This window comes from Sapajus apella, unplaced genomic scaffold, assembly GCF_009761245.1.
Source record: "Sapajus apella isolate SASKATOON/1434 unplaced genomic scaffold, GSC_monkey_1.0 scaffold92, whole genome shotgun sequence".
In the NCBI taxonomy this organism is placed as follows: domain Eukaryota; kingdom Metazoa; phylum Chordata; class Mammalia; order Primates; family Cebidae; genus Sapajus; species Sapajus apella.
In genome coordinates, this window is record NW_022437032.1 from 4,136,519 (window position 1) to 4,150,818 (window position 14,300).

Sequence of the window (14,300 nt, forward strand, 5' to 3'; positions counted from 1 at the left end):
AGGCCTGAGCCATTGCACCCAGCCTAATTTCTTACTCTTAAAGGATTCATTCTTGCAGCCCATCTCCCCAGCCTGTCTGGAATGTGGGATGGAAGTTTCTTCGTCGTGGCGAGTGTCAGACGGTCCAGTTTCAGTTTGGTGTTAAGGAACAACGGTAGCACCCACAATACCAAGGTGACAGCTGCTACAACACAGCTTTGGGCAGCTGCTCCTCTGGATCCTGGGGCTCCGGGGAGCTGGAGTCCGTCCGCGAGACGGGCAGGGTGTGGCTGCAGCTTCCTGGGGAAGAGGGAGCTGCGTGTGTAAAGCCACTCCTCAGTAGGGAGCCTGGCTGCCACCTCTCTTGTTTGGACAGATGTGGGGGAATTTGGTCACTTGTAGCAAATGTGCCACCAAGCTCAAGGTTTCTACTGCGGAACAACATTTCCAAAATGTCGGGCAGGCAGTGGTACTGGGTGCTGCAGTGATAAATTTAAGTAATTCATGGGCAGGAGCTGAGTCACATTGAGACATTCAGCAAGATGCTTATTTATTTTTCAATTTCCCTTCAACATTTACAGTCCTGTCAGGGCCCACTTTTTTTTTTTTTTCTTGAGACAAAGAGTCTCACTCTGTCACCAGGCTGGAGTGCAGTGGCACATTCTTGGCTCACCGCAACCTCTGCCTTCCAGGTTCAAGCAGCAGTTCTCCTGCCTCAGCCTCTTGAGTAGCTGAGATTACAGGCATGTGCTGCCACTCCCAGCTAATTTTTGTATTTTTAGTAGAGAGAGGGTTTTACCAGGTTGGCCAGGATGGTCTTGATCTCTTGACCTCGTGATCCGCCCACCTTGGCTTCCCAAATTTCTGGGATTACAGACGTCCAAGGGCCCATTTGTTAACGCTAGACACTTGCTAACTTCTCAGCGATAAAGAAAGGAGGGGCCGGGTGCCACAGCTCACGCCTGGAATCCCAGCACTTTGGGAGGCCGAGGTGGGTGGATCACTTTAGGTCAGGCATTTAAGACCAGCCTGGCCAACATGCTGAAACTCTGTCTCTACTAAAAATAAAAAATTAGGCGGGCATGGTAGTGCACACCTGTAATCCCAGCTACTTGGGAGGCTGAGGCACGAGAATTGCTTGAACCTGGGAGGCGGAGGTTGCAGTGAGCTGAGTTGGTGCCACTGCACTCCAGCCTGGGCGGCAGAGTGAGACTCCATCTCCAAAAAAAAAAAAGAAAAATGGAAGAAGAAAGAAGGAGCAGCAGTAGGGTAGGCTTTGGGCTCAGAGGCACTGCCAGCTGCAGCAGCCAGCTGGAGTGGAGTAACACAGTTTGCTTTTCATTGTGCTGGTTTTGTTATTTATCTTCTATTTATGGCAAGCGATACTGGTTTCTAGTAATGGCATGAGGTTATCTTTTTTTTTTAATTTTTTTGAGAAAGCGTCTTGCTGTGTCCCCAAGACTGGAGTACAGCAGCATGATCAGGGCTCACTGCAGCCTCAACTTCCCAGGCTCAAGTGATCTACCCTCCTTAGCCTCTCAAGTAGCTGGGACTATAGGCATGTGCCAACATGCCTGACTAATTATTTTTGAATTTTTGTAGAGATGAGGTCTCACCGTGTTGCTGAGGGTGGTTTCCAACTCCTGAACTCAAGTGATCTTTCCGCCTTGGCCTCCCAAAGTGTTGGGATTGCAGGTGTGAGCCATGCTTGGCCAGAGGTTATCATTTAAAATACATTTATGTGAATGGTATGAATCCATTTAAAACAAATAGTTTATTATAAAACCTAGAGCAGGAGTTCTCAACTGGGCACACGTGGCATTTGGGGCCGGATACTTCTCTGCTGTGGAGGTTGTCTGTGCATCGTAAGGTATCTCTCAGCATCCCTGGCTGCCTCCATTCGCCATATGAGAGTAGCATCTTGGAGTTGTGATGACTAACAGTGTCTCCAGACATTGCCAGATACCCACCCTAGGGGTGCAAAACTGCTTCTAGTTGAGAACTGATGTAAGGCAATCACATTTAGACAAAATCGTGTAGGTAGAAGGTAGAGTTATTTGGAGATCATAGAAATCCCGTGTGTGCATGAAAATGGCTGAAGTTTGGAAACTCTGTTTAGGCAAGTTTCCCTCTGTTGTGAGGTCCACCTCCTAATGTTCACACGTGCGTCTTTGGCAGTGACATCAGTTCAAGAGTAAGGTGGGAGAAGGTGTCTTGAAAGGGATGCTGTCCAGCAGTGTTGCCCAGTAGAACTCTCAGCCATGATGGAACGTTTTGTGTCCGCACAGTCTAGTTCATATTTAGTGGTCACATGTAGCTACGGAGCACTGAGTGTGTCTAGGGGAAAAGGAGGACTTGGGTTATTTTAATTAATTGAAACTTAAATTAGCCACATGTGGTAGAAGCCACCAAGGTGAACTGGACAGCACAACTGTAAAGAAGTCAGAATATGGCAGGGCATGGTGGCTCATGCCTGTAATCCCAGCACTTTGGGAGGCCGAGGTGGGTGGATCACGAAGTCAGGAGATTAAGACCATCCTGGCTAACACGGTGAAAACCGGTCTTTACTAAAAATACAAAAAATTAGCTGGGCGTGGTGTCATGTGCCTGTAATCCCAGGTACTCAGGAGGCTGAGGCAGGAGAATCGTATGAACGCGGGAGGCGGAGGTTGCAGTGAGCCGAGATCGTGCCACCGCACTCCAGCCTGGGTGACAGAGCGAGACTCTGTCTCTAAATAAATAATAATAAAATGAAGTAAATTGGCTTGAGTAAAGTAAAATACAACAAAAGCCATTTTATTGACTCTGAGGCGGCAAGTCCAGGGGTGGGTGAGTCTTTGTGTTTCCCTGAGGTTATCAGGAACTTCTCGTCTCTGCTGTCCTCCTGTGGGCTTCATTTTCAGGCTGATTAGTCCCTAAACGGGAACAGGGCGTCTGTCCCCTGCCCAGGCATGTTTTCTGCTACCTTAGCAACCCTAGGGAGAGGAACACGTCTTTCTGAGTATTTTTAGGAAAATCCCAGCCAGGGGTCTCACTGTCCCTTCTCCAGCCAGTCACTGTGTCCAGAACATCCAGGGTTCTCCCTGGGTAAGCCTGGAGCCTGCACTCATCAGACCTGAAATTCAGAGACTGAATTGGGCTCAGCTAAACCAGTGGAAAGAAGAAAGAAGATGAGGCCGGGCACGGTGGCTCACGCCTGTAATCCTAGCACTTTGGGAGGCCGAAGTGAGTAATCACGAGGTCAAGAGATCGAGACCATCCCGGCCAACACAGTGAAACCCTGTCTCTACTAAAAAATATAAAAATTAGCTGGGCGTGGTGGTGCGCATCTGTAGTCCCAGCTACTAGGGAGGCTGAGGCAGGAGAATTGCTTGAACTCAGGGAGGTGGAGGTTGCAGTGAGCTGACATCGAGCCACTGCACTCTAGCCTGGCGCTTGGCAACAGAACAAGACTCTGTCTCAAAAAAAAAAAAAAGAAAGAAGATGGAGGAAATTGACTTTTAAAACCATGATTGTCCGGGCGTGGTGGCCCACGCCTGTAATCCAAGCACTTTGGAGGCCAAGGTGGGCAGATCACCTGAGGTCGGGAGTTCAAGACCAGCCTGACCGACATGGTGAAACCCCGTCTTTAAAAAAAAAAAAATAAAAAAACCCACAAAAAACATGATTAACGAGTAAGCGGACCGGGTGCGGGGTGGCTTATGCCTATAATACCAGCATTTTGGGAGGTCGAGGTGGGTGGATCACTTGCAGTCAGGAGTTCAGGACCAGCTTGGCCAACATGGTGAAACCCCATCTCTACTAAAAGTACAAAAATTAGAGAACGAGGGGATGTAACGGAGGGAGGCCGGAGCCACTGCCGTCACCATGACCCGCGGTAACCAGCGAGAGCTCGCCCACCAGAAGAATATGAAAAAGCAGAGTGACTCGGTTAAGGGAAAGCGCCGAGATGACGGGCTTTCTGCTGCCGCCCGCAAGCAGAGGGACTCGGAGATCATGCAGCAGGAGCAGAAAAAGGCAAACAAGAAGAAGGAGGAACCCAAGTAGCTTTGTGGCTTCGTGTCCAACCCTCTTGCCCTTCACCTGTGTGCCTGGAGCCAGTCCCACCACACTTGCGTTTCCTCCTGTAGTGCTCACAGGTCCCAGCACCCATGGCATTCCCTTTGCCCCGAGTCTGCAGCAGGTCCCTTTTGTACTTCCTTCCCCTCAGGTAGCCTCTCTACCCCTGGGCCACTCCCGGGGATGAGGGGTTACCCCTTCCCAGTGTTTTTTATTCCTGTGGGGCTCACCCCAAAGTATTAAAAGTAGCTTTGTAAAAAAAAAAAAGTACAAAAATTAGCCAGGCATGGTGGTGGGCACCTGTAATCCCAGCTACTTGGGAGGCTGAGGCGGAGAATTGCTTGAACCTCGGAGGCGAAGGTTGCAGTGAGCTGAGATCACGCCACTGCGCTCCAGCCTGGGATATAGAGTGAGACTCCATCTCAAAAATAAAAAATAAAAGTAAGTGTAGGATAGAAGAGACCTCTGTATGGCAGCCTAGGACTGAGGGAGTAGACCCAAGAAAGGACATGCTTGGAAGGGGCCCTCTCTGGAGGCAGGGTTCAGACCTGGTTGGGGACAGTGGGGTCCAGGCTATTGGCTGGCAAGAAAGTTGGCGGGCTTGGAGGGCCAGAGCTGGTCTGCACCTGTGGGGAAGGGGGAAGCCGCCTTCCCAAATGCAGGTGGGGCTGGTGAGTCATAGCTGGTGGTTCACATGCGTCCCTCCAGAGTGTCACTCTGTTACCCAGGCTGGAGTACAGTGGCGTGATTGCAGCTCACTGCAACCTCTACCTCCTGGGTTCAAGAGATTCTCCCAAGCTGGGCATGGTGGCTCACGCCTGTAATCCCAGCACTTTGGAAGGCTGAATCAGGCAGATCACCTGAGGTCAGGAGTTCAAGACCTGCCTGACCAACATGGAGAAACCCTGCGTCTACTAAAAATACACAATTAGCCGGGCATGGTGGCACATGCCTGTAATCCCAGCTACTTGGGAGGCTGAGGCAGGAGAATTGCTTGAACCTGGGAGGCAGAGGTTGCAGTGAGCTGAGATCATGCCATTGCACTCCAGCCTGGGCGACAAGAGTGAAACTATGTCTCAAAAAAAAAAAGAAAAGAGATTCTCCTGTCTCAGCCTCTCAAATAGGTGGGACTCAGGCCTACAGGCACCTGCTGCCAGGCCTGGCTAATTTTTGTATTTTTAGTGGAGATGGGTTTTTGCCATGTTAGCCAGGCTGGTCTTGAACTCCTGACCTCAAGTGATCCACCTGCCTCAGCCTCCCAAGTGCTGAGATTACAGTTGTGAGCCACCATACTGGCCTCCCTGCAACATTCTTTATTGAGAAAGCTTAACATTGGAGCACTGTAAAGGAGAGAGTCATACACTTTCTTTTTCATTCATTCATTCATTCATTCATTTATTGAGACAGAGTTTTGCTGTTTCACCCACACTGGAGTGCAGTGGTATGATCTCTACTCACTGCAACCTCTGCCTCCCAGGTTCAAGAGATTCTCCTGCCTCATCTTCCCAAGTAGCTGGGATTACAGGTGTGTCATGCACCACCATGCCCCGCTAACTTTTGTATTTTTAGTAGAGATGGGATTTCACTATGTTGGCCAGGCTGGTCTTGAACTCCTGACCTCCAGTGATTCACCTGCCTTGGCCTCCAAAGTGCTGGGATTATAGGAGTGAGCCACCGCACCCGGTCGAGAGGTATACACTTTTGATGGAGCTTGTGCTTCCCTACTTGCCACAATCTATATTCTGTTCAATTTGCTTGCTTTTTTCTTTTTTGAGACGTAATTTCGCTCTTGTTGCTGAGGCTGGAGTGCGGTGGCATGATCTTAGCTCACCGTAACCTCTTCCTCCTGGGTTCAAGTGATTCTCCTACCTCAGCCTTCCTAATAGCTGGGATTACAGGCATGTGCCACCATGCCCAGCCAATTTTGTATTTTTAGTAGAGATGGGGTCTCTCCGTGTTGGTCAGGCTGGTCTCAAACTCCCGATCTCAAGTGATGCGCCCATCTAAAGTGCTGAGATTACAGACATGAGCCATCGTGCCCAGCCCAGTTTGTTTCCTTTTAAAAATTTTTGGCCGGGCGTGGTGGCTCATGCCTGTAATCCCAGCACTGTGGGAGGCCAAGGCGGGAGGATCACAAAGTCAGGAGATTGAGACCATCCTGGCTAACATGGCAAAACCCCCATCTCTACTAAAAATACAAAAAATTAGCAGGGTTTGGTGGCACAAGCCTGTAATCCCAGCTACTCAGGAGGCTGAGGCAGGAGAATTGCTTGAACTTGGGAGGCAGAGGTTGCAGTGAGCCGTGATTCCGCCACTGTACTCCAGCCTGGTGATGAAGCGAGACTCTGTCTCAAAAAAAAAAAAAAAAAAAGAAAGTAAGTAAAAATAAAAATTTTTTTAGGCTGGGTGCCATGGCTCATGCCTGTAATCCCAGTACTTTGGGAGGCTGAGGCGGGTAGATCACTTCAGGCCAAGAGTTTGAGACCAGCCTGACCAACATGGTGAAACCCTGTCTCTACTGAAAATACAAAAAAAATTAGCTGGGCGTGGTGGTAAGTCATCCCATCACAGTGGTTCAAATTGCTTGAACTTGGGAGGTGGAGGTTGCAGTGAGCCAGGATTGCACCAGTGCACTCCAGCCTAGGTGACAGAGCAAGACTGTCTCAAAAAATGTATATATTTTTAAATATATAAATTTTTTTTTTAGAGACTGAATATAGCTATGTTGCCCAGGCTTGGATTTAAACTCCTGGGCTGAAGTGATTCTCCAGTTCAGCCTCCTGAGTGTCTGGGACTGTAGATGCTTAGGATATAAGGCATAGCGTTTGGATGGGATATGGCTCTGCGCCACCACACCTGGGTCTTTTGTTTACTTATTTTACCTGCCTGTCCCCCTGGAGGCGTTTGATGTTGTATCCCCTAGTATGAGTCCTTGTGGCATACAAGCCCAAAGCTCAGCACCACAGTACCTCTGCTTAGTTTTTTGCATAGTTAACATCATTTGTAAAATCAATATTGAAAAGTTATATGTGCTTATAAGAAATTAGAGTACACAGAAGTGAGGACAGCAAAAAGTACAAGTGACTCCATCCAACAGCTCTCTTTTTTCACTTCCCGGCAACAGTACTGTGAATAGTATCTTTCGTATTCTTTTTCTGTGAATACACTTCTTAGTCCAACTGGGGATACTTACTTTTGGTAAGGCTGAGTGTCTGTACAGACATTGGGCCCCACATGTGTGCAAAGAGTGACATGGTAGATTAATAATCTTTGTAATTAAGGCCGGGCACAGTAGCTCACGCCTGTAATCCCAGCATTTTGGGAAGCTGAGGTGGAAGGATCATGAGGTCAGAAGATTGAGACCATCCTGGCTAACACGGTGATACCCTGTCTGTACTAAAAATATAAAAAATTAGCCAGGCGTGGTGGTGCATGCCTGTAGTACCAGTTACTCAGGAGGCTGAGGCAGGATAATTGCTGGAACCCGGGAGGCAGAGGTTGTAGTGAGCCAAGATCGCGCCACTGCGCTCCAGCCTGGGCGACAGAGTGAGACTCTTGTCTCAAAAAAAAAAAAAAGAAAAGAAAAATCTGTGTAATTAACAAAGGAAATAATTCATAAGGGAGAGTAGCATAAAGGAACTTTGTCCATTGTGGCAGAGCAGGTAATCAGGCGTGACGTTGGCACTGAGAGGGAGTACACTGGTAAGTGGCTCAAAGGTGAATGGGTATGGGGCAGGAGAGCTCCTGCTTGGACAGAACGGTCACTCTCGATGGTCCCCAAATAGCCTTCCCATTTATGAATTGAGTGATTGGGAAAAAGTAGTGCCGTGAAAGAATTGTGCAGATGAGGCTATTCGTGGTAGTGCAGGATGAGAGCTCTTAGCCCAGGGTCTGGATCAACGGGACAGACAGTGCATTTCTTAATCATTGATGACAGTTTAGAGATTGTGTATTTCTACATCTATAACATTGAGAGTCTGTGCCCTGGCACCCTGCACCTCACTCCCCGCCTGGACCACTGTGTATTCTTGCCTGGATGATGGCAACAGCCTCGTAAATAATTCCTGTTTCCACTTTTGTTGTTGTTGTTAATATAACTGTTTTATTGAGCTGTAACTCACATGCCTTATAATCCACCTGTGTAAAGTGTACAACTCAGCAAGTTTTAGTATATTTGTAGAGTTGTGTAGCTATTACTGCAATGTTAGAACACTTCATTCCCGTAAAAAGAAAGCCTATATACCATTATCTGCTTCAGCTCTTGCTCACTGCAGTGTTTTCTCTGACCAGTGGCCTGGGGGACCTTTTAAAACCGTAAATTAGCTCATGCCACTCTCCTGCTCATAACCTTCACATGATCCCCGCTGTGTATACAGCAACATCTAGAGTCCTTGCCCTGGCGACAAAACCCTGTGTTGTCTGCCCCCTATTTCCTCTTTCCTTGTCCTTTGTCTTCTCCCCCGTGATGAGAGCATTTCTGCTGCAGCCTTTGCAGGCTTCGTGAGTGCCAGGCCGCTTCCCACCTCTGGATCTTTGCTTTTGCAGTTCCATCTGCCTGGATTCCACTTCCTCATATGGGTGCATGGCAGTTACCTCTTGGCACTTAGCTAAACTGTCACCTCACCTCCCTGGCCACCCAATCTCCTGGAGCCACACCCCTTCCCCATCCACTCTCTGGCCCCTGGCCTTACCTTCCCCATCCACTCTCTGGCCCCTGGCCTTACCTTCCCCATCCACTCTCTGGCCCCTGGCCTTACCTTCCCCATCCACTCTCTCGCCCCTGGCCTTACCCTTCCCTATCCACTCTCTGGCCCCTGGCCTTATCCTTCCGCATCCACTCTCTCGCCCCTGGCCTTATTTTCTTGTGGGAAGTTGTTTACTGTCTCCCTCCACCGGGTTACAGGTGCCATGGGAGGAGGACCTGGTCTGTCTGGTTCACTATCTAATGCCCAGTTCCTAGGCGAGGGCTGGCCACTGTGTGAGCACTCAGGGCACACTTGGGAATGAATGAGTGACAAAAAGGAAGCTGCTGTGACTTGGCTTGTTGTTAATAAGTGTTCAGTAAATACTATTGACTTGAAACTCAAATAAATCCTGTATTAAAGGGTGCAAGTTACCTTCAGTGCAGGTAGAAAATGAATGAATGTGGTAACAATCAAGTTGGTTAAATGAGATGGGCTTTTGGCTCAGATAACACGAAGTTCTTATTTTATCCTGTGCCAAACACTCCAGTTTTATAATGAGATTGTGAGGAAGGAGAAGGCAAGGATTCTGTTCCAGTGATTGGTCCCAAAGGACCTAGAATCATACTTTGTACCAGGTGAGCACTTAATAAAGGAATGCTTACTATGATGAACTTAGCTGCAGGAACATTTAGTCCCATAGACAATATGTCTAGAATGTAAAAAACCACAAATCTTACCAAAAGAATATACAGGAAAAGTTGTCCCTACCTCTTCCTCCTGAAAGGAACTCGTCATGGAGACTGTGCACATGTAAGCATCTCCCTGCATGTATATCCTCTTGCTTTCATGCAAAGAATGGCATCCTACACACACCTTTTAGCCCCTTGCTTTTCAGTTTTGTGTATTTGCAGATTGGGTCATTTTGTGCGCACAGCTCTATTCTGTTGGTTGTTTGTTTCTTCCTGCCTCAGGCTTATTTGTACAAAGAGCACAGGAAGACACCAGCCCCATGTGGACGGCAGCCCAGAGGTCATACTGATCCATCTGTCCTGTTGGCAGACAAAGATCTCCACTCTGAAGCCTTTTAGGGACCTGGGCGCTTTTTTTTTTTTTTTTTTTTTTTTTGAGATGGAGTCACTCTGCCCCCCAGCCTGGAGTATAATGGCAAGATCTCGGCTCACTGCAGCCTCCACTTCCCGGGTTCGAGCATTTCTCTGCCTCGGCCTCCCGAGTAGCTGGGATTACAGGCACCCGCCACCACACCTGGCTAATTTTTGTATTTTTAGTAGAGACGGATTTCACCATCTTGGCCAGGGGCCTAGGCACGTTTGAGAGCCTGAGCTGGAACTGAAGCTGGAGCTGCAGTCTGGGCCTTGGTTTGATCCTTGGCTTTGGCCAGCACGGCCTGAGACCCTTAACAATGCGGGCACGAGCACGCATCTCAAGCTTGGAGTGGGTAGTGTGGGCAGGTGGATCAAGGTTGTTGCTGACACCCTTTGAGATCTTGGGCTCAACCTCTTTGGGCTTTGGAAGGGTCTCCATAACCTCGGCATGTGCTCTCACGGCCTTGATGGTGTTGGCCTGCATCTTCTTCATGCCCTTTTGTTGTGCTTCCTTTTTTTTTTTTTTGAGACAGAGTTTCGCTCTTGTTACCCAGGCTGGAGTGTAATGGCGCGATCTCGGCTCACCACAACCTCCGCCTCCTGGGTTCAGGCAATTCTCCTGCCTCAGCCTCCTGAGTAGCTGGGATTACAGGCACACGCCACCATGCCCAGCTGAATTTTTGTATTTTTAGTAGAGACGGGGTTTCACCATGTTGACCAGGATGGTCTCGATCTCTTGACCTCGTGATCCACCTGCCTCGGCCTCCCAAAGTGTTGGGATTACAGGCTTGAGCCACCGCGCCCGGCCTTGTTGTGCTTCTTGGCAAACTGCATGTTCCTCAGGAACTTGGGGTCCACCCACTTAAGAAATTTGTATCTTTGGACAGGCGTGGTGGCTCATGCCTGTAATCCCAGCACTTTGGGAGGCCGAGGCAGACGGACTACGAGGTCAAGAGATGGAGACCATCGCGGCCAACATGGGGAATCCCCGTCTCTACTAAAAATACAAAAGTAGCTGGGTGTGGTGATGCGCACCTGTAGTCCCAGCTACGCGGGAGGCTGAGGCAGGAGGATCGCTTGAACCCGGGATGCGGAGGTTGTAGGGAGTTAAGATCGTGCCACTTCACTCCAGCCTGGCAACAGAATGAGACTCCATCAGAAAGAGAGAAAGAGAGAGAGAGAGAGGGAGGGAGGGAGGGAAGGAAGGAGGAAGGAAGAAGGGAAGGAAGGAAGGAGGGAAGGAAGGAAGGAAGTTTGTATCTTTGTGAGTGGGATTTTTTTAAAAAATTTCTTTTAAAAACAAAAACCCCAATGGGATACATGTGGACTGGGATTTCTTGATGCCATTTCTGTTCCATTTTCGGGACTGTTTGTACGTGGTTATATGTGGACTTGGACATGTCTGCACCGTAACCTGCGGCTCCCGAAGTGCCTGGAACTGGAAGAGGATCTTATTCTCTAGAGGCTGTTAGCAATTTCATTTTCTGGTTTATCCCTGTTTATTTAACCAGCCTCCCTTTGATGAACAGTGTTATGGTCTGAATGTATCCCTTTCCCCTAAATGCATATATTGGAATTCTAACCCCCAATGTGATAGTTTTATAAAGTGGGGCATTTAGGAGGTGATTGGGTCATGAAGGCAGAGAATCCTCATGAATTCCCTTAAAAAAGAGGCATGAGGGGCTGGGTGCGGTGGCTCACACCTATAATCCCAACACTTTGGAAGATGAAGCTGGCAGATCACTTGAGCCCAGGAATTTGAGACCAGCCTGGGCTACATGGTAAAACCCCGTCTCTACAAAAAACATACAAAAATTAGCCAGGTGTGGTTGTGCATGCCTGTAGTCCCAGCTATGTGGGAGGCTGAGAGTGGGAGGATTGCTTGAGCTTGGAAGGTTGAGGCTGCAACAAGCTGAGATCATGCCACTGCACTCCATCCTGGGCAACAGAGTGAGACCCCATCTCAAAGAAAAAAACCCCATCTCAAGGGGCCAGGCATGGTGGCATAACTTGTAATCCTGGCACTTTGGGAGGCAAAAGTGGGAGGACAGCTTGAGGCCAGGTGTTTGAGTCTAGCCTGGACACCACAGTGAGACCCCCCAACTCTACAAAATATTAAAAAACTAGCCAGGTATGGTGACACATGCCTTTAGTCCCATATACTTGGGAAGCTAAGGTAAGAGGATTGCTTGAGCCCAGGAGTTTGAGGCTGCAGTGAGCTGTGATTGTACCACTGTACTCTAGCCTGGGTAACAGAGTGAAACCCTGACTTAAGAAAAAAAAAAAAAAAGGCATGAGGAATGGGCCTCACCAGATACTGAATCTACTAGTGCCTCGATCTTGGACTTTGCAGCTACCAGAACTACCAGCAATACATTTCCATTGTTTGTAAATTACATAGCGTAAGATATTTTGTTACAGCAGCAGGAAGAGACTGAGACAGATGGTCAAGTTTGTTTCCAGTCTCTTGCTCCTACAGTGCAGAGTGTCTTGTACTTTGTGTGTAGGCACAGAGGTCATAGGCTAAGTGATGAATAGTGTAACCGGATAGCTTGATGTGTGGGAACTTCTGCTAAAACAAAACAGAACAAAAAATTTGTATAAACAGTCAACCTGACAGTTTGTGATTCCCTTAAATTCATTTTTCGTCATTCATTAGAACCATACAACTATGAAAATCAGTCATTACTGGACAATTTAGGATAGGGAGAGAATTACTGGCTCACAGAGGAGTCAGTCTTTACCATCCAGGAAGGTTTCTGCAAATCCAGTGATGTGCTTTCTGTCCAATGAATCTTCCCTCCCTCCTCCCGTCCTTCCCCTTTTTCTCCCATCCCTTTCCTCTCCCCCTCCTCCTTTGCTTCCTCCATTCATGCAAAGTGTGTTCGGTGAGTGTCCACTGATGGCCAGCATGGGAGATTTGCACTCAGGAACAGGAGTGGGGAGAGCGGTTGGACTCCTTGAGGCTTCTGTGTGTGTCTCTGGCTTTTGGACAACTTAGAAAGGGGCCAACAAGAATGAGTTACTAGAAGTGAAACCGCTTAGCAGAGCCACACTCCAACGTGAGCGCGGGTTTACTGGAATGAGGATGCTATTTTTAAGAAACAGCATTGTGTTTCATCATGGAAATTTTTGAGCCTCTGAGCAGGCAGCCTGCCGGCTCATTCATCTTTAAGGTCCTGAGGCACAGAGACTGTTTGTTCAGCTCTGTACCCCAGCACCCCCTAGCACCTGCCCTGTGGGAGGAAGGGAAGAAGAAAGGTCTGCGGTGGACAAGTAACATGTGAGTTGCTGCCACAGCTGGTTGGTTTCACCTCACCTGGTGACATCCAGGGGTCTGGCAGGGCTGGGACCTTGCCCCAGCCTGTGAGTGCAGGGTCAGTGAGGTGAGCAGTCTAGCCAGGGACGTTTTTGTAGCTGTTTTTCAGGAGCTTGTACTTTTAAAAATGCCTTATTTAATAAAGCTCTCCTGAAGGACACGCTACCCTTTTTGGGGTCCTCAGAGTAGCTTTGTTTTGCCAAAGCAGCCCAGATTCCGAGGTGTTCCTTTTCATCCTGGGAGGGTGACCTGGGAGTGGGGTGCTGATATTGGCACCAGTGAGTTGCCCTCTTGGGAAAACCAGGTTGGGGGTGCCCTTGGGGTTGCTCTGCCGACAGCTGGTGTGCTGGCTTCTCTCCAGGTTATATGGCCCTCTGAGACATCATCTTTGTGCCTTGCTCCTCTCTTGTGTTGCTGAAAAGGAAAGCCGGGGGAGGAGAGGAGATTCCCCCGCCCCCTCTTTTCCTTTATATGGCAATCTTGGTATAACCAGCAGCTGTGACAGCGTGGGGTGGGGAAGAGACGCTAGGCTTTGGAATAAGGCTGATACAGCTCAAGGCCAGACCCAGCTGTTTCTTACGTCTCTGAAACCTTGGGTGCTTTAGCTCTTCCAAGTTTCTATCTTTTTTTGTTTTTTGAGACAGTCTCCCTCTGTCACCCAGGCTGGAGTGCAGTGGCACGATCTCAGCTCACTGCAACTTCTGCCTCCCGGGTTCAAGCGACTCTCCTGCCTCAGCCTCCTGAGTAGCTGGGATTACAGGTATATGCCACCACACCCAGCTAATTTTTTTTTTTTTTTTTTTTTTGAGACAGAGTTTCACTCATGTTACCCAGGCTGGAGTGCAATGGCACGATCTCGGCTCACCGCAACCTCCACGTCCTGGGTTCAGGCAATTCTCCTGCCTCAGCCTCTTGAGTAGCTGGGATTACAGGCACGCGCCACCATGCCCAGCTAATGTTTTGTATTTTTAGTAGAGACGGGGTTTCACCATGTTGACCAGGATGGTCTCGATCTGTTGACCTCGTGGTCCACCCGCCTTGGCCTCCCAAAGTGCTGGGATTACAGGCTTGAGCCACCGCGCCCGGCCACAGCTAATTTTTTTTGTATTTTTAGTAGAGATGGGTTTTCACCATGTTGGTCAGGCTTGTCTCGAA

The 14,300-nt window shown here is 48.8% G+C and overlaps 1 protein-coding gene and 1 pseudogene across 3 annotated transcripts in view; both read left to right on the forward strand.

The window, feature by feature from the left end:
• The window catches only part of ATP9A (ATPase phospholipid transporting 9A (putative)), a 159,265-nt gene that overhangs the window by 21,321 nt on the left and 123,644 nt on the right, over positions 1–14,300 (forward strand). The window contains exon 1 of one of the 3 annotated variants that reach the window (XM_032255978.1): positions 12,934–13,109. The exons of the other annotated variants lie outside the window; for them this stretch is intronic. Within the exon in view, the coding sequence (XP_032111869.1) occupies positions 12,949–13,109 (161 nt within the window). The 5' untranslated portion in view covers positions 12,934–12,948. Of the gene's footprint in view, positions 1–12,933; positions 13,110–14,300 lie in introns of those variants that run through there. 3 annotated transcript variants of the gene reach the window in all.
• LOC116535161 lies at positions 3,821–4,141 on the forward strand (annotated as a pseudogene).